At 44.1% G+C, this 24,133-nt stretch overlaps 1 protein-coding gene across 1 annotated transcript in view; it reads left to right on the forward strand.

The window, feature by feature from the left end:
- The first annotated feature begins 1,360 nt into the window (after positions 1 to 1,360).
- Positions 1,361 to 24,133, forward strand: part of IL12A (interleukin 12A) — an 80,490-nt gene continuing 57,717 nt past the window's right edge. The window contains exon 1 of the mRNA XM_012930663.2: positions 1,361 to 1,513. Coding sequence (XP_012786117.2) covers positions 1,361 to 1,513 — 153 coding nt within the window. The remainder of the gene's footprint in view (positions 1,514 to 24,133) is intronic.

Here is a 24,133-nt window from a genome sequence, read left to right on the forward strand (position 1 = left end):
ACAAGAACCAAGGCTCAGGGCGGGCCAGACTGGACAAGATGGTGGTACCTGTGAGCATATGTGAGGCCTATGGGTGGGTCAGGCTGAGTTAAACCACAACATTCAGGTATACACAAGAGCCAGATGGGATATAGATGGGGCCAAGCTAGGCCACAGCAGAGGCTGGCACACACAAAGACCAGGGCTGTGGGAAGGTCAAGTGGGGGTTATTAGGAGTTTCCCCTGACTAGGCCATGGCACTTACTGGTGTGCGTGAGGGCAGGGTATTTTATGGGCTGGCTGGGCTGGGCCACAGCACCTGAGATATGGGGCTAGGGCATGAAGTGACTTTGCCACTGCATCCAGCAGTGTGTGTATTGGCTGGAGCAGGTGACAGACTGGACTTGACTTGCACTGACTGGCCCACATAAGAGTCAAGTTTGAGGTCACCATAGGCGAGGTTTCTTGGGAGATTCCTCAACTAGATTGCTAGACTCAAACCCTGGTTACAGGGTCTGACCTTGGAGTGCATGTATCGGGATGGGGCATCCTCAGTTGTTAATGCCTGTATGATGGAGAGCTTGTCCAGAATGCACACAGGGGACATGACAGCCAGCTCATCTAGGCCAGTGGGGACATCAGCTGAACAGGCTAGAAAATTCTCCTGGCCAAGCTTTGTGGCATGTTCGTGGGTCTGTGGGTACACTTTGTCAACCAATAGTCCTTGGACACATTTTTCTCACCCTGGAGCAATGAAACCAACAACTCAGAACCATCAAAACCATTCAAGCAACATCCTTAGAACATTCTTCCCCATCTCTAAGGTGTCATCAAATGACCATCCCTCTTCCCTGTGTGCTGATGGCATTTGACAACAAGGATTGCCCCCCTTCTCCTCCTGCCCTGTGGACACAGGAGAAAAGAGAAAAAAACCTGAGACATGTGTCCCATCCACTTTGCTCTGCATGTGAACCTCCTCACCCTAATCAGAGGTCTCGTGGGCATGCATCCCTCTCAACTACGTAAATAATATTAACAAAAAACAAATAAAAAAATTGTACAAAGCTATCCATCTCCATGGAGGCATTCACAAGGGCCATCCAACACTGGCAATTTCCCCCTGTGGACACAAGGCCTCCGGCTTGTGCTGTCTTGGAATGGGGCAACCTGGGCTGGGCATTCAGAGACTATGCCACCATCATCTCTAACTCTGAGACCAGAACTATATTAGGTTGCCCTTGGACTCTCAGAGCATCATCTCTTTCATGAGTTATGGTCAGTGTAGTAGCTGGAGGCAGTGGAGTGACTCCGATTCTGAAGTCTGGCTATGTCTTCCACACAGAAATGGCAAAAAGGAACTTGTGGCCATGAGTGTTTGGCCATGAGCGCTGTGGAGCAGCTCTTAGGAGGCGGCTACCACCAGCACTTCGTGGGCCACGGGGATGCCTCTGCCAGCCACAAGATGGGTCTTACCACTGCCACAGAAACTGGCAACTTGGCAGTCCCAGACTATTCAGGACAAAGAGAACTGGCTGTGAGGGCTCAATCAAGGTTGTCCTTACGCAAAACAAAGAAACCAACAGCAGCAAGCACAACCTGCAAATAATATCATTCCTAAACTTCCTGAATGTTTTAAAATATGTATCTTTTATTGGAATGCATTTTTAAAATACAGCAAATGGAATGTAAATATCAGAACAATTTGACTGCTATATGTTTATGAAAATACATAAATAAAAATAAATACATAACTACATAAATAAATGAACAAGCACTTACCTAACTTTTAGAAATTTATAACATTTATTTGTTCTTGCATCTGTATTTATTTCTATCCATTTCTGCTCTAGATTTATTCCTAATGTAATTTTGTTTCATTTACAGATACACTTTATAGATTACCCTATCAAACTTCTTGACACAAAGATATGTATGTAAATATCAATTTAAATTTTAAGTTTCTTATGTCCATAATGTCCTAAGTAATAAAACTCTTCGATGTTGAACTAAAATTATAATTGTTATCACTGATTATTTGATTAAAATAATACACATAATGCTATAAATTCTGACATCCAAAGAGAAATACAAGATTAAAAACCCACCTTTTTAAAAAGATTTATTTATTTTTATTGCAAAGTCAGATCTACAGAGAGGAGGAGAGACAGAGAGGAAGATCTTCCATCTGATGATTCACTCCCCAAGTGACCGCAATGACTGGTGCTGCTCAGATCCAAAGCAGGGAACCAGGAGCTCTTCTGGGCCTCCCACGCGGGTGCAGGGTCCCAAGGCTTTGGGCCGTCCTCGACTGCTTTCCCAGGCCACAAGCAGGGAGCTGGATGGGAAGTGGGGCCGCTGGGATTAGAACTGGTGCCCATATGGGATCCCGGTGCGTTCAAGGCAAGGACTTTAACCGCTAGGCCACCGCGCCGGAGCCGAAAACCCACCTTTTTAAGGAGTGAGTATTTGGCGCAGCCATTCAGATGCCCCTGGGCGTACCCACATCCCGTGTCAAGAGTGTCCGGGTTCTAACCCAGTCCCACTTCAGCACCAGATTCCTAATAATGCTGTCCCAGTGGCAACGGGTTGTCTCAAATAAGCGGAACCCTACCACCCATGTTGGAGATATGAACTGAATTTCAGAATCCTAGCTTTGGCCTGGGTCACCCTCAGCTGTTGTACACATTTGGGGAGTAAAACAGCAATTGGAAGCTCTTTCTCTGTCTCTGTCCCTCTGACTTTCAAATAAATACGAATAAATTGCTTTTATTTCAAACAGAAAATTTTAAAGAAAAAAAAAAGCAAAAATATACCTTTTCTTGAGAAGAGGCTGTTTTCAGGTTCCCTACTATATCTGTGGATGAATATTGTTAGGTGACAAAATAAGACAGTGTCTTCATCAATTCCATTCCCACTCTTGCCTTTTATTGATACAAACTTTAAAAATGATTTGTTTATCCGAAAGTCATAGTGACAGAGAGAGGGAGAGTCAGAGAAAGAGAGACCTCACTCCATCTTCCATCCATCGAGTCACACCCTAAGTGGTCACAGTTGCTGGGGCCGGGCCAGACCAAAGTCAGGAGCCTGGAATTCCATGTAGGCCTCCCATGCGGGTGGCTGTGGTCCAGGTACTTGGGCAATCTTCTGCTGTTTCCCACACATATTGGAAGGAAGGGGCGGGAATGGAAGCAGAGCAGCTGGACTTGAACCAGCGACCAACCCACTATGCCGCAATCGCCACTCCTTTCTGGAAACATTATCAGCAAGTATATGGGAGTAGGAGGAGTCTTACCGCACCAGCATCAACCACTCTTCAACCTTTCTTTGAACATATGCCCAAATCAGATTGTGAGCAATCATTAAAAATTTATTTTTAATGTTCTATCAGTTCACAAATCCATTAGGCTATACTTCAACGTTGACAGCTAACACCTGGAAATCACCTGACTTGCCACTTATCACAGTCATTTACTGTGTCATATCTATAGCTGTGGAGTGTCTTCTTGGGTTCTTCTCACTACTCAAGAAAAATGTTTCTCAGTAACATAGACAGAAGCCCAAGTGAGAGAGAAAGTAAAAGGAAAGATAAGAATAAATTTAATAGGACAACCTGGAGTGCCCCAGGTGGATCACCTCTGGGAAGTGGGTCCCATGGAAATGAAGGGCCTGGAGATGAATTCCCTTAAAGCCACCCAGGCCCACACATCCCTTGGAAAGTCTTTGTAATTTCTTTTGCAATAAGAATATTGCCATTCAAATAGCATTGCTTCACCTTGTTCTTACACCACCTTTAAATGTGTCCTTTAAACACGTACCCCATCATTGCTCCGTGTACATCAATCATCAATACTATGCTAGGCATTCTTCCATTCAGAGACACAGCAGTAAATAAGAGACGAAATTCTGGCTCTGCCCTTCAGTGGAGGTGACAGACAACGAGCTGCCAGGCTCTCTATCAGTTGCTGCCTAATTAACTGAGTAAAGCTGCAAATGAAAGAATCTGTTTCTGCTTTCTTCTTATCAAGGCTCTTCCCTGTACATGAGCACTAATGTAAAGTCCTCTATAAAGTCATAGCACCTTCAGATTCACCTGATCCTCATTTCTTCTGGAAGAAAAACAATGCAGCCTGGCGCCGTGACTGCCCAACATCTGATCTGCTCAGTGACAGACTCTACAGAAATCCTGGACACTTTGAGGATGGCCTCAGGCCAGGCAAATTCTGCATTCAGTGTCACCTTAACCTAGGCCCAGTTTGACAGCTGTCACTGAAAAGATGTCCCTACCCCACCCCACTCTACCTTCCAATAAAGCATTAGCATCTCTATAAATACTGAAACGGAATGTTTCTTGGCCTTGTTAGTTCATGAATTCCTTGAGATTCATTGGAAATGAGCCTCATACCAGACACACTTGGTCAGTTGGGCCATTCAGAGGGGCTGTTTCTATAAACCAAAATGTGGTTTCTCCTTGGAGCACATGAGTGACGATCCTAGTTAATGGGAGTCTCCCTCAGTTTCACTGTGAATTTGATATCTGGAAGAAGTCCAGAGACCAAACTTCCCAGAAAGAGTCAGTGGAATGATTGTCAGGAAGGTTTCTTAGGCGGCGAAGAACTAAGAGCTCACATGGACGGGCAGTTGCTTCTGTCCTGTGGTCTCTGGGTAAGTCCTTGGAGTGGCTGCTGCCCTGACCAGAGGGAAAAGTCCCCAGGCCTCAAATAGAGGTTCCACGTAAAAGGGGAGAAAGGGAGCTGTCTAATTACATTGGCACAGATGAAAACTAAGTGAACCAATGGCAAGCTGCTGAGAGTTGGGTTGGGTTTGATTTTTGAGTCTGTCACCAGCGGTTTCATTTTTTATTTCTGTGGCATTTGATTGAGGTGACATGAATGAGAAGTTGCTGCGAACTGGCTTTGAACAAGAAGCCCTGGAGACCGCACTCCGGGGAAGGGAGCAAAGGCACCCAGAGGAGGAGGTCACTCCGAGTCTGTTCCTTGCGCTCCAGGATTCCAAGACATTTGGCTCCAGCAGTGACTTCAGCATTAGTACACATACAGTTTCCACTTGTTTATGGAAATCTGTATTTGAAATTTCTGAAAACACTTCTAATCTATTTCCATTATTTTTTTGTCTTTGAAACTGCCCTTTCTTTTATATATATATAAATATATCTTTTATATACATATATAAATATATATAAATATCTTTTATATATATATATATATTTTTTTATTGGGCCCAGAGCTGTAGCCTAGCAGCTGAAGTCCTCACCTTGCATGCACTGGGATCGCATATGGGTGCCAGTTCTAATCCTGGCAGCCCCACTTCCCATCCAGCACCCTGCTTGTAGACTGGGAAAGCAGTCCAGGATGGCCCAAAGCCTCGGGACCCCGCAGGCCATGTGGGAGACCTGGAAGAGCTCCTGGCTTTGGATTGGTGCAGCTCTAGCCATTGCTGCCACTTGAGGAGTGAATCACCAGATGCAAGATCTTCCTCTCTGTCTCTTCTCCTCTCTGTACATCTGACTTTGCAATAAAACAAACCTTTTAAAAAACATTTTTATTAAAGTATATTTTATTTTAAAAGTAGAGTGATGGAAATAGAGATCTTCCGTGTTCTAATTGGCTCCCCAAATGGCTACACTGGCCCAGGCTGGGGCATACTGCGACTCAGAGCCCTGCGCTCCACCCAGGTTTCCCGTAGAGGTGACAGGGACCCAAGCAGCCAACATCCTCTGCCTTCCCAGGTGTGTTCGCAGGGCAGTGGAGCACAGCCGCCAGGAGTTGAACTGGCGCTCTGATACGGGACATCAATGCCAGAAGCAATGGCTTAACCCTCTGTTCCAGAACATTGTCCTCTCTGCTTTCTCATCAGTAAACAGCTCTTCCAATGATCCGGGTTTCAGAATTTAAATCTTGCCTCCTTGTCCTGCACCACCTAGAGCCAGTCATCACCAACTCCCATCATTGCTGCCTGCATTCCTTCCACATCTGCCTCCTCTTCAGCAGGTGCAGGCCCGAGCAGTGAGTGGGCTCATAAGTTCTCAGCAGACTGCTGCTCAACTTCCTACCCAAGCCCCAGTTTCTACTTAGATCACCCCCACTCTTCCTTTCACATCGTTCCTGCTGGTCTTTCTTTTTTTAATTAGTAAAGAAAAGGAAGCTTACTAGGCACTTTATATAGAAATAAGAAAATAATTTAACATTTGGAAGCCTTCAAGCACATAAATTTTTTTCCAGAACTTTTGTGAATATTACTTCTCAGGATACAGTTTTATAGGTAAAGGAATTCTCCCCTCCACCTTCTCTTCCTCCCTCCCATTCCCCCACCACTGTTCCCTCCACCCCGCCCCTTCCTGTATTATTACCATAGTACTTCAGCAACAGTCAGAAGCTCAGATTCTGTCTCAGTGTATCATGGCCTTGTAGGCATAGACAATAGTAGAAAGTCTAGTACCCTATTGTCAAGTTATATTTAACAGTTTTATGGGGAGTCCTCCTTTTATTCAGGAGTAGAAATGGCTACTGCAGTACATCTTCAATTCCTGGTATGCTGGTCTCCACTGCACAATTCATCTATGAGAATTTATGCATGTACAGGTTCACCTACGTAGCTATTTAGCTTGTATTTTGCATGAAGGTTGCCAACATCCCTCAGACTTCAGCCTCCCACATCTCCACTCCTTTCACACTCTGTGCATCCTTGAGTTATCTTCCTAAATGTTTGTGGCTTCTCTCACCACATGTATGTAATGAGGCACAGCATGATATTAGCAAAACCTGTTTCTGAAGGTTTATACATGTGAAAAGGTTTCAGACTCATACTGGATCCCCTAATATTAGTTCAGTAAATGCTAGTTCTTCAGCATTTCTCTGGTTGCCTAGATTAGCTCTTAAGAGAAGCTCTTAGAGCTGACGCAATGGCTCAATTGGCTAATCCTCCACCTGAAAACTCCAGCATCTCATTTGGTCATCAGTTCATGTCCCTGCTGTTTCACTTCCCATCCAGCTCTCTACTTGTGGCCTGGAAAACCAGCAGAGGATGGCTCAAAGCCTTGGGACCCTGCAGCCATGTGGGAGACCTGGAAGAGATCCTGGCTCCTAGCTTTGGATCAGCTTAACTTCGGCTGTTGTGGCTCTTTGATGAGTGAACCAACAAATGGGAGATCTTCTTCTTTGTCTCTCCTTTTCTCTGAAAAATCTATCATCCCAATAAAAATAAATAAATCTTTTAAAAAAGTAAAAATTTTGGCCAGGAAATCTTACCAGACCTGAACTTGAGCAGGTGAATAAAAGCTGTGGATTGAGAATAGTATGATTGTCAGATGTGGAATTGTGCCCCATGAAACAGTAAGGAGTCCATTTAGAATGACCCTTGGCCAGCACATTTCTCAGACACATGCTGGAGAGGGCTTGAACACCATCACCCTGCACTCCCCACGCCATCATGCTTTCCCTGTGATCCTGGGCCAAGCTCCAACAGCCAAGCACAGCTCTCCAGTAGGAGGACTTCCAAGAAGCAGAGGTCCCTAGGCCTGGATACTCTCAGCTCCTGTAGCCAGGTTCCTGGCAGTCCGTACTGCCAGGCCAGCTGGCTAGCTCATCTTGGCTCTGGACAATGGTCAACATTCCTACAAATGATGCCTGGGAATCCTATGACCTTGTCAAGCCTGCATGTACCTGCCTTGAGCAGCTGAATCAACAAGCCACAAATCTGACAGATGAACTCAAAGGTTCATGCTTGGTATAGGATCAAATCAGGATTATTTCGAATTTTGACTTCATTTCTTGCTTAGTGTTGCTTTAAATGATTCTGAATCTCTTAGAAATGTAGTCAAAGCAGACCTGGAGAACTCAGTATTAAACATACAGTACTTATCACAAATTCCCATTTTTGTAATGTATAACATTATATACCACCAGATGTGTATCACATGTATTTAAATTATAGAAATCAGACAAGTTAAAATAACAATAAAACACTAACAGTGATTTTGTGTTTTGCTTTAAACTGTAACCAATGAGCACAGAATTTCTAAATTCCAAGACTTTCTCTTCTTTTGCATAGCCCTGTGAGGGTAGACGAGCTAATTAACCTCACTGGGCCTGCTTCTTTTTCTAGAAAGCAGGAATAATAAGAGTTCATGGGTTTGTCTTCATGGGTTTGTCTTAAGAAGTAGTGAAATTTTTGTAGCACACTTAGAGCCATGTCTAACACTCTGTAATCTTGACTTTCTACTTATTATATTGTACATTAATCAGAACAGTCAACAATTCCTAACTCCTGGCAGTTGTTCCATGGAATTCAAAGAGATCACAAAAGCTTGCCACCAATTGGACTTAATTTTTAAGAGAAAAACTCACATTATTTTTAATCAACCAGCTAAATTAATGGAAAGTCAATATTTTCAATAAAAACACTGTTTTCAATGAAACAGCAAAGGAAAAAGTTAAATATTTTACCCTGGCTATCAAAAAAAATTATGTATTTATTTTATTTATTTGAAAGCAGAGTGAGACAGCACAAGAGACAGAGAGAGAGAGAGAGAGAATGAGAGAGACAGAGAGACAGAGAGAGAGATCTTTCATCCATTGATCCACTTTCCAAATGGCCATAATATCTGGACCTAGGCTAGTCCGAAGTCAAGGGCTTCTTCTTGGTCTCCCATGAAAACAAGGGCCCAAGCATTTGGGTCATCCCCTGCTGCTTTCCAACACACATTAGCAGAGAGCTGGGTCAGAAGTGGAGCAGCCAGGACACAGACTGTTGTCCATATAAGATGCCTGTGCTGCAGGCGGCAGCTTTACTCTATGCCACAGAACTGTTTCCTCAACATTTGATTAAGGATATAGTCTATTCCTTCATAATTTTAAAAGCCTGTGAAGAAGAAATTTCATGTTTTGCTAATTTAGCCTATACTGCTGGAGAATATGCATTTAAAATTAACCTGCTACACGGGCCAGTGGAATGGCTCAATCGATTAGTCCTTTGTCTGCAGGTGCCAGCATTCCATATGGATACTGGTTCATATCCTGACCATCCCACTTCCCATCCAGCTGCCTGCATGTGGCTTTGGAAAGCAGTGGAGGATGGCCCGAAACCTTGGGACCTTGCACTCATGTGGGAGACATATAAGAGACTCCTGACTCCTGCCATACCTCTGATGATTGTGGCCATTTGGAGAGTGAACCAGTGTGCATGGAGGATCTTTCTTTTCGTTTCTCCTTTTCTCTGTAAATCTGCCTTCCCAATGAAAATGAATAAATCTTGAAAAAAAAAGAAGAACCTACTACAGTCACTAATTCTAGGTGAATTTATAGGCGCAGTAGATTAGTGACTAATCCAGGTTACATGTAGCATACACAGCATTAAAATGATTAGAGAAACATGGTTTAAAATCATAAGCTTAAGATATTGGTAACACAGATAGCAAAGGTACTCTATCAACAATATATTCATCTAAAATTTAAATAAATCAATAAAATACGTATTAAAATGTCTTACTTGTCAGTTAGAAATAGTTAGCAATGCAACTTATAGATGACAAAAGACAATGAATAAACAACACAATTCATGACATAACATGAAAAGATGTAAAATCTCATTGACAATAAGTAAAAATGAATGATACATGTGTTCTCCTAACGTATGGCAAAAAAACAGTTGATAATACCCGGGAGCAGTAACAGTTTGTTGGCACTGTGAACTATGGCAGTTAGCAGCAAGAATGCTATGAGACCTTTCTTACTTTTGTGTTCAAGCTAGCTCAAAAAGTGCCTAGCTCGGGGGCAGATTCCTGGCAAAGCAGTTAAAGTACTGCTGGGAAGGCCCACATTACATATTGATGTGTCTCTTTTGAGTCCCAGCTTCTGATCCAACTTCCTGCTAATGTTCACCCCAAAAGGCAATAAATGATGGCTCAAATATTTGGGTCCCTGCTACCCATGTGAATCCCAAGTAGGGTTCCAGTGCCCCTCCCCTTAAAATAAGACTGGAAATGAGTAAATGATGTAAGAAAACTACCCGCTTTAATATTCCTTCAAGGCTATGGGTTCTAAGCCAATCTCTACAGACAGAGCAGGTGGCACTCCCATTGGCTTAGGCTGAGCCAGTGTTGGAGCCCCACGCAACAGCGACAGAAGCTTGAGTCTCCAGCATTACAAACCTCAAAAATGATTCAGATTACCCAGCAGAGAACTCAGAGTGGAACCTCAGTGCCAAGCCCTGGAACATAACAGTGTGGCTCTAGATTCACTTTTCACAGCTTGTTTGTTTATTTATCAATAACAATAATAGCAATCATTATTATAGCTAGAGTGACCGCAGGAGTGATAGAGACCCAAGTACTTGAGCCATCTCTGACTGCATGTCAGGATGTGTGTTAGCAAGAAACTGAAGCAGAAGCTGCTTGTGAACCACGTACTCCAAGATCCCACCCAACATACCACACGCCCCACCCCACACTCATCCTAGTGTTCTTTTGTGCTTTCACACTTATATTTGCATACACACGTTTCAGTTTGCTTGGGACTAGTTTGCATGCATTGTTCTATAGCAGCTTTGCTTGTTTCACTCACCATTATGCCCTGAAGAAATTTCCATGTCTGTTTCCAAGATTGCAGCCCCTGAGTTCATGTCTCTGAAGAATTAACCTGACCAGGGCCAAGAAGTGAATGGAGGCAGTCTGCACTCACTGCAGTTGCACTTTGTCCCACTCGCCTCCCCATCATTTTCCGAGGTAACTGTTCTCCTGGTCAGACTCTGCCTCTTGGCCGTTCTTTCTGCATTATAGTCTTCAGTGCTACTTGAGAACGCTGACCATGTGTGACATACAGTCTGCTGCATAGACATGAGCATACCGATACATGGATACCAGAGGACTTCCACAAGCTCACAGAGGGGCCTACGCTGTGGGGCATCAGGGAAAGCCACTGATTGCAGTGTCCCATATGGTGCCAGCATCCCATATGGGCACCAGTTTTTATCCAGGCTGCTCTACTTCCAATCCAGCTCTTTGATAACGGCCTGGGAGAAGCAGCAGCAGACTATCGTTCATGCAGGAGACTCAGGCAAAGCTCCCAGCCTGGTCCAGTCCTGGCCGTTACAGTGAACTGCCGAGTGAACCAACAAGGAAAATCTCTCTGTCTCTCCCTCTCTCTATAACTGTGACTTTCAAATACATAAAGGACTCATTTAAAAAATCATGCAATACAGAATTGAAAGATAACCTGATTTTGGTACAAAAAAAAAGGTTTGGAAACCCATGCAGGGCTTTACATAGCATATTTTCCATAAACGTTTTGAAGGCATCTTATGCAAATGCATGTGTGTGTGTGTGTGTTTATATATCTCCACAAACATACTAAGTGTATACTTTGGGTATACACATGTAAATTCATAGAAAACCTATGGAAAATTAGAGCTGCAGTGATCATTCAATGAAGTTCATTATCCCCCAGTGGCTCAGAATGACATGGCTCTGAGTCGCCAGAGCTGGGGCTGCAGGAGGAAAGCATCTCTGTCCACATTCTCAGCAGGAGTTGGGGAGTGGCCTGTGGTGGCTGAGGATGCTAGAGTGGAGTCTAGTCAGAAAAAAGCACTGATTCTGTTTCCTTGGATGCACACAGTGTCAGGGTCCTCACTTATGTGACAAAGGGGCCAAACCTGTCACCCTCTCTCAGTCCCAGCTGACTGCTGGTCTGAATTCATCCCTTTCCCCTGCTGTGACAGTGCTGTCTTCCCATCATGGGGAGGAAGCAACACCTCCTAGACCTGACAGAAAGCTGTTGCCTGAGGTCTCAACCAGTCAGAGCTCTGAATGAGCATCTAGGGAGAAAAGGGGTGTCAGAAATTCATATTCAGAGCCAATGGATGAAGTCTGGCAAAGGAGAAAGATAGACTGAAGGGAAGACAGAGGTGTTTCACACTCGGCTGTCTTGCCTTTATTAAAACAAGAGTGACAGCTTCGGGGAAAAAAAACTTGCTCTGGAGAATTAAATTGCACTCATTTGTTCAGTCATTCACTCAAACATTTGACAAATGCCCACATGTCTACATGTTTCAGCCCTGTGCTTGGTTTGTGGCCTCCAAGGTAGAAAGATAGACATGTTCACATTCTCTTAGGACAGATATCAATTAAGTAAGCAAAACCAACCAGCTTGACTGTAAGGATCTTTAATGAGCTATGAAGGAGGAGGGACACAGCCAACCTTCCTGGCAAATGCGGAAGCAGCAGCTGGTAGGAACTGCTCAGGAAGGGAAACTAAGTCCTAAGGACCGAGTCACAAAGAGTTTGGTCAGAGTGCCAACAGAGGCCCGAGTGGACTGAGCCTGAGACAGATGCAGTGGTCATCAGGACCGATGGTCAAGGTAAGGATGTTGGTTTTTATTCTAAAGGCGATGGGGAGATGTCTGACCTGATCAGATTTTCTTCCCCAAAGTGCTCTAGACTTTGGACCCACCTGATTCTCCAGCCTCGTCTCCTCTCATTGCCTTCCCATGTTCTATTCTCCTTCCCTTGTTGTTGTCCTTATGTTATTATACATAATTAGATTTTCCTTGAACACGCTTTTCTCTCTTCATATTCGCTTCGTCATCCACTGGTTGAACTGGCTGAGTAGGGTGTGTTTTCTAATTGGAGTAGGCTACCATTAGTTCAGAATCTAAGCACAGATTGTCTGTACCAGTTGACTGTACCAGTCAACAGCTAAGGGTTTCTCAGCCATCTCTGTGCCATTCCTAAGTTGCCTGAAACAGTGTTGACACATAATAGCTACCCAGGGAATTTAGAGTGAATGCTAGACTTAGAATCCCCAAACTCAATTTTTGAACCCTACATATGTCCCTACATTTTCTCCAGAGACATACAGCAAACATTGCAGAATGCCCCAAATAAGGTACAAATGCACATTTTTCCCTTCACTGTTATCTTCTCTGCAAAAAAAAAAAAAAAAAAATCCCTTTCTGTGAGCCTGACACATGCTTTGTCTCAGCAACCAGGCTGTCTTGTACCTACTTGGACGCTTCAGCCACGTGCAAGTTGAGCTCAACTCTGTGGATCCATCTATTTGGTCTCTAGTTTCCAATCATGAGACACCAGTCAGTATTTAAGCCCTAATCACTCCTACTGCACATACACATTCTTCAAATTTCTTCCTCATTACACTGTTATACCAAAAGATCTCACATTCATCTGGAATTGGGGACAGTGCATTGGGCAGAGGAGGAAGAAAGATGTCAGGATATGTAGTACAAAGACCAGAGTTCAACTAGTTAAGAGATCTTGAGCAACTGGTCTGAATCAAATCTCCAGGAACATTCCTTCCTAGCCCACAGGGGTATGCTGTGTATGGGAAGGGAGGTGCTGGTATTGTGGCATAATGAATAAAGCCACCACCTGCAGCATGGCATCCCATATGTGTGCCGGTTGGAGTTCCAGCTGCTCCACTTTCAACACAGCTCCCAGTTAATAGGTCTAGAAAACTAGGAGAAGATGGCTCAAGTATTTGGGCTCCTGTGCTTATATGGGAGATCAGCTTGAAGCTCCTGGCCCCTGGCTGTGGCCTGACCCAGCCATGGTTGTTGTGGCCATCAGGGGAGAGAACCAATAGATGATAGATCTAGGCTCCCACTTCTCCCTAAATAAAACTTGAAAGAAATATGAGCTGAATTATTCTTAAAGCATTAGAAAACTAACAGTGTGAAAGGCATGTTAATTTGAAGAAGCTTAGAGATGCCCCTGGTGGGTCATTACCTTCCTACTCCTGCAAACTGCTTTAGACTTCTCGGTCCAGCTTACTGGATCAGTCATGTGGCACTGTGTGTGTGTGTGTGCGCGTGTGCACATGCACACATGCACCCTACTTCAAGGCACACAAAGCAGAACAAGGCTGCATTCAAGCTCAGGCATTTTGGTTCCAAGCTACCATCATTTTTCATTTTGCTGGGCATCTGAGTTCTGTGTCAGCAGGAAACAGGTTTCCCTGCTCAAGGGCCAGGCGGTGGTTTGTGGTGAGTTCCTTTACATTGTCCTCCACTCTTGATCTCTCAAACTACAGTGATCTCCTTTTCCTCAAGGCTTCAGTGCTCCTCAGGACAAATCCATCTCTGAGGCAGGAGTGTCCTCTTCCTTCTAAAGGCTTTGGCCCCAGGCTGGAATCAGTAACAGAGGCAAGCCAGCACATGCTACTTCTCAATACTCTATACATTTTTGCAGGATCTTTCTCAAGCAACATTTATGCAAACATTATGTGCCAGATGCTTTCCCATGCCTTTGCTGGGTGGGGCATGGGGTCTGGTGCTTGAGTTGATCAAGGTACAGTCCCTGATCTTGAGAGCTAGTGGCTGGTCAGTGATGGACTCGGCTTTGAACCCAGGTAACACATGAGTTCTAGGTTGAAGGAGTTCTTGGTGTGCAGTGAGCTAAATTCTCTCATTTTCCAGATGAAAATGTTCCTGGATATTCTAAGTACTCATCGTATATCCAAGGACTTTAGAAGTAGCAGATAGTACCAAAGAAGTTTGTAGGCAGCCCACATAAGCTCATGCAGCCAAGTGCACACGGCAGAGCTGCAAATCATACCCACAGGGCCATGCTTCAGAACAGCCACTGCAAATCGCTGTCCTGCACAGCTTAGCTGGTCAGTTAGGAGAGGAAGGCAGAGCCCTGGGAGCTATAGGTTTCAGGCCTCTGCTGGTTGGATCTCATCCCCACACACTGGTCAGGATGTTCTACCTCTACTACCAGCAAGGCCAGACAAAGCCCAACCCCAAGAGAGTAGAGCGGATGGCTGGGCAGCCAAGGCAATGAACAAGGCAGGAGTTGACCTTCACTCTATTTTATTTTTTCCCCTAGCTCTCAGTGAGCACCCTCCCCCCAAAAAGGAAAAGGGTCCCACACATCCCTTGAGTCACACGGAAGACGCCACTGGAGATTCAGTGAGGACCAGCAAACAGCCCCCTATCCTCTCCACTTTTCCCTCTCCCGTAGTACTGCTGCCTCCTTTTGCCCTTTCTCCAACTTTGAAGGAACAAATCACCCGTCTTCCATTAAGGTCGACATTTGAGTGGAGAGACTGCAGCAGATGGGTTGAGACAGCTATGCTGAATGGATCTGGAGACTCATGAAATGTAGTGTCAAAAGCCGCCTCTGGGGGCTCCCCAGCAAGGCAGCCCAGCTGGCTCTGGGCAAGGCAAGCCCTGGGATCTGTACAGCTTTGTCTTTGTAGCAGAGCCATTGGCTTCTTCTCCCTCCCAGCAGATCTGGGCAGCTACTTCCTGCTGCTGGAGAATAGCAGACAAGTGTACCTCTCCTTTGCTCAGATGGTCAGGTCAAGTGTATGACCCCAGGCCTTAGTGGACCGTGATCCTGCGAGGCTGCAGGCAATGGTAATACTGACTGGTAATACTGGTAATACTGACTGACAAGTTCGGGACTAGGGAATGTAGCCTGATCTGGGTGGTTTGGAGAAAGATATGTCCAATCCAAGAGCTTAAGAGTGGATGGTGGTGTTTAAGCAAGCATCAGTTAGAAGGAGAACTGGGAAGACAAGTAATCAGTTGAAGAGAGGAGGACTTGGGTTGTGGAGAAATCTTTAGCTTTCAAGGAAAGAGTGCTGTGAGGACAGTGAGGATAACATGGTAACGGGACGCTGAGACAGGAGGCTGGAGAGACCCGGATGGACAGGGTCCCTATTGGCAGGAGAGCCAAGTCAGCAACTGTTTAGAGGCACTTACTGGGGGTTCCGTGAGCAGGGTTGCGTCTGACTGTGCCTCACTGTATTCCAACCCTGGTAGCACCCCTGAGCTGCTCCTGCCACGACTCCAGCACCTCCTCAGAAAGGCCTTCCCTCATCATGGTAGCTTTGGGAGGAGCAGGTACCAGTTGGATTGCAATACCACTTGGAAAATTTCTTTGTAAGATTTATTTATTTTACTTGAAAAGCGGATTTACAGAGAAAAGGAGAGACAGATTTTCCATCTGCTGGTTCACTCCCCAAACGGCCCCATCTACAGCCAGGAGTCAGGAGCTTCTTTGGGTCTCCCCTATGGGTGCACAGTCCCAAGCACTTGAGCCACTCTCTGCTGCCTTCCTAGGTTATAAACAGGGAGCTGAATGGGAAGTGAAACAGCAGGAACACAAACCAGGGTCTGTGGGGGATGACCCTGGCTGATCAGCGGTGGGCTGTTTAAGCAACTTCAGCAGGACTCAGTCACAGCCCTTGGAAGCAGCCAGGCCTCAGTGGCCTGCGGCAGCTAGTGAGTTGACAGCTCAAACGCCGGAGGGAAGTAGAGCCGCCTCAGAAGAGCAAACTCTTTCACTTTCTTTCAGCCTTGGGGCAGAAATGCACAGCAACTCCAAGCTTGGCGCCTCTGGAGGCCAATACAGCGCTGCTGTCAGTCCTCAAAGCCAGTGGGCTTTAAAGAGAAAAACAAACCCCTCCAAGCTCAGCACAGCGAAGTGAGAGGCTAGAGGAAGGCGGGTCAGTGAGCTCGAACTAGAGGCCAGCTCCAGCAGAGCCAGGCTCGGAGCTCATCGTGGAAGCCAAAACAAAGAACAAACATCCACAGAGGGTTGGTTGCAAGAAGGCTGCTTACCTCACTAAGTGGGAGGTGAAATTCCCCAGCGCTGGGAGCTGTGGCTCTGGGAGGAGGGCCCGGGACCGCGGGATTTCCTCTTGCTGTCCAGGAACCAAGGTTTCACTGAGCCATTGGCTGGAGAAGACGGAAAGTATGGGCAATGATTCATCACTGGGTGCCCTGTTTCTGCCTGGTGCCTCTGCTCTTGCAGGATGTTTCCCCTTAGCCTTGCCATTGAAAGGTCATTTTGAAATGAATGATAACTTGACAAATGTAGCTCGCTTCAGCAGCACATATACTAAAATTGGAACAATATGTAAAATTAGCTGCACCGTAAATTACAGGTGCAGAAATGAAGAGTGTGTATCAGTGAAGACAGCAACTGGTATTTCAATGATGTCTGTAAAATAAGGCCTTCTGTGGAAGCACGCCTTCCTGCATCTGTACAGCACAGCTAAGTTCCCATTTGAAGGGGCTGGGCTCTGAGTGAGAAAACATTTACGCAAGTGTGATGTCACATGAACTGGTCTCAAGTACACTTGGCTCAAAAAAGAGAGAGAGAAGGACAGAAAAAGAGAGAAAGAAGGAAAGAAAAGAAAAAGAAAGAAAGAAAGAAAGGAAGAAAGAAAGAAAGAAAGAAAGAAAGAAGAAAGAAACAAAAGAAAGAAAGAAAGAAGAAAGAAAGAAAGAAAGAAAGAAGAAAGAAAGAAAGAAAGAAAGAAAGAAAGAAAGAAAGAGAAAAGAAATGTTCCATCCGCTATTTCACTCCTCGAGTGGCTGCAAGGGCCAGAGCTGAGCCACTCCAAAGCCAGGATCCAGGAGCTTCCTGCAGGTCTCCCACATAAGTGCACATCCTAAGGCTTTCGGCCATCCTCTATTGCTTTCCCAAGCATATTAGCAGGGAACTGGGTCAGAAGTAGAGCAGCCAGGAGGACATGAACCAGTGCCCCTATAGGATGCATACGCAGGTAGAGACTTAGCCTACTACACCGCAGTACCTACCACATCACATGAAGAAAATGAGAAATGTCCTGAACCAGCTGCTCTGCATTCTGTACACTGTTTCCCCTAAGTAAGCACTGTCCTCTGCTCTAAAAGCTGTTTAGATATAACTCATCCTATGACTTTATAGCTGTCATTTTTAAAAATTTGTCCTACAACTATTGACTTCTGACTAACAGAATATGAGATCACCAGTAAAATGCAGATATGCATTATCTTAGCTATGACTTCTAGCCTCAAAAATCACCTGCCACCATGGCCATTTGCATCCTGTACAAATGCCAGTAAATAAACTTCAAAAACTAAGGGAACATTCTAGGCTTCTGTGACGTCACACTTGGAGCTAGTCTGACATCGTGAGATGCCCCTCTTCTTCCCCAAACTTGGAGTCTCACACAGCTCTCCATCGTACTGAGGTTCTATTCTCATCTCAGCCCTAGCCCTTCTGCTGTCTTGTCTTTGGTTTCATGTTTTACAGTCTGTGAACATTATCACTCAATATCACCAAGCAGCATCGACACCAGCGCTCTGTTCCCCAAAGAAAGTTCCTCTTCTCCGAGAGGAGAAATCCATGAGTGCTGCCAGCCAGAACACTAACATGCCTTCACAAAGGCCAGGCCAGCATCTCCAAAAGACGTTACAAGAAACAGCAGCTTTCCATGGCCAGAGAAGTGACCGGAATGCTGAGTTTAGATTCATCATTCCATCTGCATAAGAAGTGTATCATTAGTTTCATTAATTGGATGTATGAGCTAAATACAAATATTCAGGCTTCTCAGAAACTACCACATACTGCTATACATTATGAATCTCTTTGAAGGGATAATTGGCTCAAAATATGCTCAAGATACCCCCCTCTGATTTTTCAATGAACACCAATTAACATACCATGGAATATCATTATAAAAAGAAACTTAGAGAAATGCTGACCCAGTTCTTTTAACTACTTTGTAATAAGACACATTTTTCTCCAAATAATGAAAAGTTGCTACCTGAGCACTTGGCTTCCTATTGTGTCCCCCTGAGAAAGAGGGATTGATCACTTGTTAAAATTTAGTTTATTCATTTAAAAGACAGAGATACAAGGAAATAGAAATAGACAGAGCTCACTCCCCAAATACCTAGAAGAGCTGAGGCTAGGTCACTCTGAAGCCAGGAGCCAACAGCTCATCCAGGTCTCCCAAGTAGGTGGCAGGGATCTGACGACCCAAGCCACTGCTTACTGCTTCCAGGCCTGCATTAACAGGAAGCTGGGTTCAGGTAGAGAGCCAGGACTTGGACCAGCACCGTAGCATGTGATGTGAGCATCCCAGGTTCCAAGCACCTGCACTGGAACCCACAGTGCTTAATGTCAGAGTGATTGTCAAATAGTGGCTTTGCTCTGCACAGCATTCATCCCCAAAGCAAGTGCCAGATAACACTGAATGTAAGCTGTGCCTCAATGTCTCGGGGTCTCCAGACACATCTACCTTCTATGGTTCCCAAGAAATTACACGGGCCATTAGATGTAAAGTAACCTAAGCAATTATTTATAATGATATTACAGCTACCCAGAAAATACTTGTAAGAATAGAAATGTTAACTTGAAATGGTCAAATGAAACATTTCAGGTTGATCCCTTGATCTTGACCCTTGTTCAGAGCCAACTTGTTTGCTTTGTGTTGTGGCTCACACATAGTTTCTTTTTATTCTAACCCTTCTTTTCAGAATAAGCTTAAATTTACAAAGCAAAAATCATAGAATTATAAAGAATTTCCACGCATAGCCTCCCATTCATCTCCCTGCTTCTGTCCTGGAAAAGCAGCAGATGGCCCAAGTCCTTGGGACCAACCCTGTATCCACATGGGAAATCCAGAGGAAGTCCCTGGTTCCTGGTTTTGGGTTCATTCAGCTTTGGCCTTTGTGGCCATAAGGGGAGTGAACCAGCTAATAGAAGATCTCTCTCTGTGTCTTTCTAACTGTAATTCTGCCTTTCAAATAAAAACAAATAAAACAAAAAATGCTTTCTCTTAAGAAAACAATTTGTGGTACATTTAACAGATTATTCTAATGAAACAAAATCCACATAAATAAACTCATATATATTATGTATATATAAAACCAGGTTCATGATTTTTGAATGTTGTTAGTTAGAAGTTTTCTTAAAAATGTTTTAGATGGGACCCAGCACGGTGGCCTAGTGGCTAAAGTTCTAATCCCAGCAGCTCCACTTCCCATCCAGCTCCCTGCTTGTGGCCTGGGAAAGCAGTCGAGGATGGCCCAAAGCCTTGGGACCCTGCATCCGTATGGGAGACCTGAAGGAAAGTTCCTGGCTACTGTCTTCGGATTGGCGCAGCTCCGGCCATTGCAGTCACTTGGGGAGTGAATCAATGGATGGAAGATCTTCCTCTCTGTCTCTCTTCCTCTCTGTACATCTGACTTTGCAAGAAAAATAAATAAATCTTAAAAAATAAGTTAGATGACTGCCTTCGTTCCAGTCAATATAGGTAGACATTTAATTTGTTTGGAATAAATGTTATTTCTCTATGTCATCAGGATGCTTTGTACTTTGCACACACATTTTGGCTTCTATGGCACTAGGGAAGACAATGAATCTTGTTTGCTTTATTAAAAAATGAAAATAGCCTGTATTGACAATCATAGCCTTAGGCGTTGTACCGTGGGAAAACTGTCAAACAGGCTGGTTCGTCTAAGAGACCTTTCACAGTCTGCAGATCTTGGCTACGTTTGTGTTATCTAATAAAACAAAGCACAGAGCAAGCGCTGCTGTTGGTTTCAAGCAAGATAATGTGGATGCAAGTACGTTGAGAGGAACTCCAAAAATACAAGTCTGCAACGACCACTGGAGTGGGATCCCGGCTGCACTCTGGTGTAAATGTGGTCAGGAGATGAGTTGTACAGACTTTCAGGAAGCCCCAGCAGCCCGGGCCCCGAGGGTTTTGAAAGCTATAGAAATCACCCCTGGCAGGAAGCAAGAAGGACTCCACCAGTCCTATACTTCCTCTGGTTCAAGAATCCGAGCCTGCTGGGCCTCTGAGGAGAGACAGTAAAGTAAAACAGGAGGCAGAAGAGCAAAGCCTTGTGTCGTCTTGGGCATGGACACGTTAGCACCAATCCATTCCTGAGAACTCACCTTCTGTGTCAGTCTGGCTAGTCTCTCAGTTTGCAAACCATCCACCTTGGGAAAGATGGGGTGGATCAAAATCGTTCATGGTGCTCCTAGAAATACACATGTTTAGACATATGCTAGATACTCAGCTTATATGGCTATATATCATCACTCTACCCAGCAATTACTCATATTCATACTCATATAGCCTCAATATCCGTGGAAATTGGCTCTCAACTCCCTATACATACCAACAGCTGCAGGTGCTCAAATCCTTTATATAAAATGGTGTAGTATTGTGCTCATTTTGGAAACACATATAATAAAATGGTGCAATATTTACATATAACCCATGCACAACCTTCTGAATACTTCATATTATTTTTGGATTATTTGTAACGTCTAGTATAAAATATGTTAGACAGTATTGTTTAGAGAATAATGATAAAGAAGAACTCCATATGTATTCAATATAGATGAAAATTTACTTCTATGAATACATTCAATCTGTGGTCATGTGAGTTGAGTCCATGGATATAGAGCACACACGTCTGGTGGATGTGTACAGTCAGGCACTTTGTGTAACTGTCAAGCCAGTCCTGCCACCGGAATCATGGACACTTGTACATCCACAGTTGTACTGATGACTCAGCTATTGGGCTATTCAAACTATGTGACTGCTTCTCTGTTAGAATGACACACACTGAGGAAAACAGCTGACTATGTCTATTTCTGCAATAACACATCTTACGTCAACGTTAATTTCTGTAGTGTTTTCTGTGTGCAAAACTTACTACGAGTGACAAACTACTTCTCTCTAGACGTCATCGAGTGAGGTCGGACATCATTTTATCTGATAATGGTATCGTTCACTCAGCAATCATGTAGCAACTGTCTGCCCCCTCCATACTCAATTACCCCTCTATGCCTATATTCTGTTATCATTCCTTCTTTCATCCAACAAACTATAATTTTATCTCTAACAAGTCAGATTTGCTTAAAATGCTCCCCACCCCCAAAGACTTTTGACTTCTGTTTTCCAAAATCAGCTCACACATCACCTCCTTGGGCAGCTTCTTACTGAATGACTGCTTATCACATTGGTTGCACTGTTTTAACTTCTCATACACCTGCCTCTCTTCCCCAATTGGGAGTACCTCAAAGCAGGCCCAGGCTTTACTTGCATTATCATTACTAATTATGACCACTGGCATTTATAGACAATGAATGTAGACTTGTTCTGATAGATTCTGATTCACACACTGGGAATAAAAAGAGAGTGAGATAATGGCCTGGCCTCCAAGTAACGGACAGTTATTTTCGTTTCCTAGTGTGAGAATTTCACTTCCACCTTGCATAAACACAAGGAGTGGTCTAACTAAGGTGTCACTTATTTACTGGGTTATGTAATAGGTCCTTTACATTAAGCAACAGAGGAGTCAGAGTGACATGGTTGTACTGTGCTTGGGGGCATCAGTCGTCCTTGATATAGCTCTGTTCCTTTCACTGCTCATTAATAACTTTAGTAAAACACCGTGACAGGAACACAGACGAGGTGGATTTAAAAGACAAGATGATGCTCTATGTGATCTGGCCGCAGGCTAACTGCCCATTCCTTGCACCATTCAGTTGAAACTCTTTCTTCCAAGAGCACTCTTCCCTCTCCATCCTCTGCCCTCCATCTGGTCTATTGATCTAGGATCGACCTCTCAGCAAGTCTGACCTTCAGTTTCTCCCACTCCAGAAGACCTCTTTGGAAAACATCCAGAACGATGGTGTGTCAAAACATACCCGTGGAGCTCCAGTGTACCAGGGCCCAAGAGTTCTCCTGGGTTACTCTAAGGTATTAATGTGTATATTTCTGTTATGGAGAATTTGACCCAAAGGGTGGAAGTAACCTCACATGCAAGAATTTTTCATGCAGACACTTTCAGTGAGCAAAGTTAGATCATTGAAGATAAAAATCTGCCACAGCAATAGGAAGAGGTTCTAAGAGAGGAAAACCCCGAGGAAATGGTGCAAGCAGTCTGCTGAAGCACAATTCTGGGAAAAGGAAAAAACAGATCAATTAGTAGATGGAAAGGAAACTCAACAGAAGGCGGGAACTGGTAACCCTGCTTAGCTTACTTAGAACGAAAAGCAGTCAAAGGGTGAGATTGGCAATCTTGTCTTCCCATTCTCTCGTGATAAGCTGAAATCTTAGGAACCGTCAGAGAAATGGGAGTTGACACTGATCTAGTCACAGATAGGTTTTGGGGAGATAAGCGCTATGCATTTTCTGAAAGAAGTTTCCTGCCTTCCCTTCTATTTTTATAATAAAACTGGGAATTCAGGGAAGTGGGACTATTCCAATAGGGGCTGCACCTAACTACCCACCTGTTATTCTGCTATAAAACCCAAATCTTCCTTTATCAAAGAACAGAACAGGGAGGAGCAGCATTTTCATTGTAGTTTTTCAAAGGAGCCCCTTTTCTCATTTTACCAGGGACTGTAACCCTTACTCCCTATTAGCCCATATAGCTCCTTCCATTTTTATTTATCCCCCAATTAGATGGCAAATTCTTGAATATCTGAGTTTAATATTTTTACTACAGAGTAGCGGATACATAATAAAGTCTATTTTAAAATGTTCTCCAGATTCAATTATTCATAGGATCCTCCACAGCTCCTCATTCTTCCTCTCTCCAAATCACATGTCATTACTTTAATCCAAATTTTGAGAGACTGCAGTGTTTTGTCTCTGCATCTTTCTGTTAAGGACAAGTTGTCTACATGGAAGGCCGTCTCAAGAAAAATCTGAATTCAGAAGCTTATGAGAAGTTTTAAACTGCACCTTTGCCTGTGCGCCCTTGTGCGCAGCAGTGCAGCGTTTCCTGTCTTTGTAAATGTCAGGTTCTCTCCTGTCACTCAGTAATTGAAGGATGAATGTCTGGAGAAGGAACTGAAAATGTTCCCAAAAAGGAAGCCTCAACATCACTACTATTTATGACTGTCAGGACTAAGTTTCTGGGGCCATGAGCAGGATCTGCTAATCTGAGAGAGGCAGGAAAATGAGTTTTGAATAGAGGAGGACATTAGCAATAGTGAACCTCAGCTGCCACTGTGTAGCTACCATGACCCAAAGAGCCTTCCACTGCTATAGTCATGTCATCATTGAATTCTTACATCCCTCTCATGCAAGTAGTATTGTGATTATCCCCATTTAATGGATGAGTAAATTGAGACTTAAGCTGTTTCATGTCATCAAAGCCTAACTCCAAATCTTAATAACTCCGCCACTACACTGTACTAAGCAGTTTTTCATACAACCACTAAAGCTCAGTACAGGAAGTGAAATTGTAATAATGGTGTTGAATGTTTGGCCTAATGTTTAGGACATCCACATTCCATATTGTAGTGCTAGGGTTCCAGTCTCAGCTCCATGAGTGATTCCAGCAGATCCATGGGAAACCTGGATTGTGTTTT

The sequence above is a fragment of the Ochotona princeps genome, chromosome 3 (genome assembly GCF_030435755.1).
Source record: "Ochotona princeps isolate mOchPri1 chromosome 3, mOchPri1.hap1, whole genome shotgun sequence".
NCBI classification, from domain to species: domain Eukaryota; kingdom Metazoa; phylum Chordata; class Mammalia; order Lagomorpha; family Ochotonidae; genus Ochotona; species Ochotona princeps.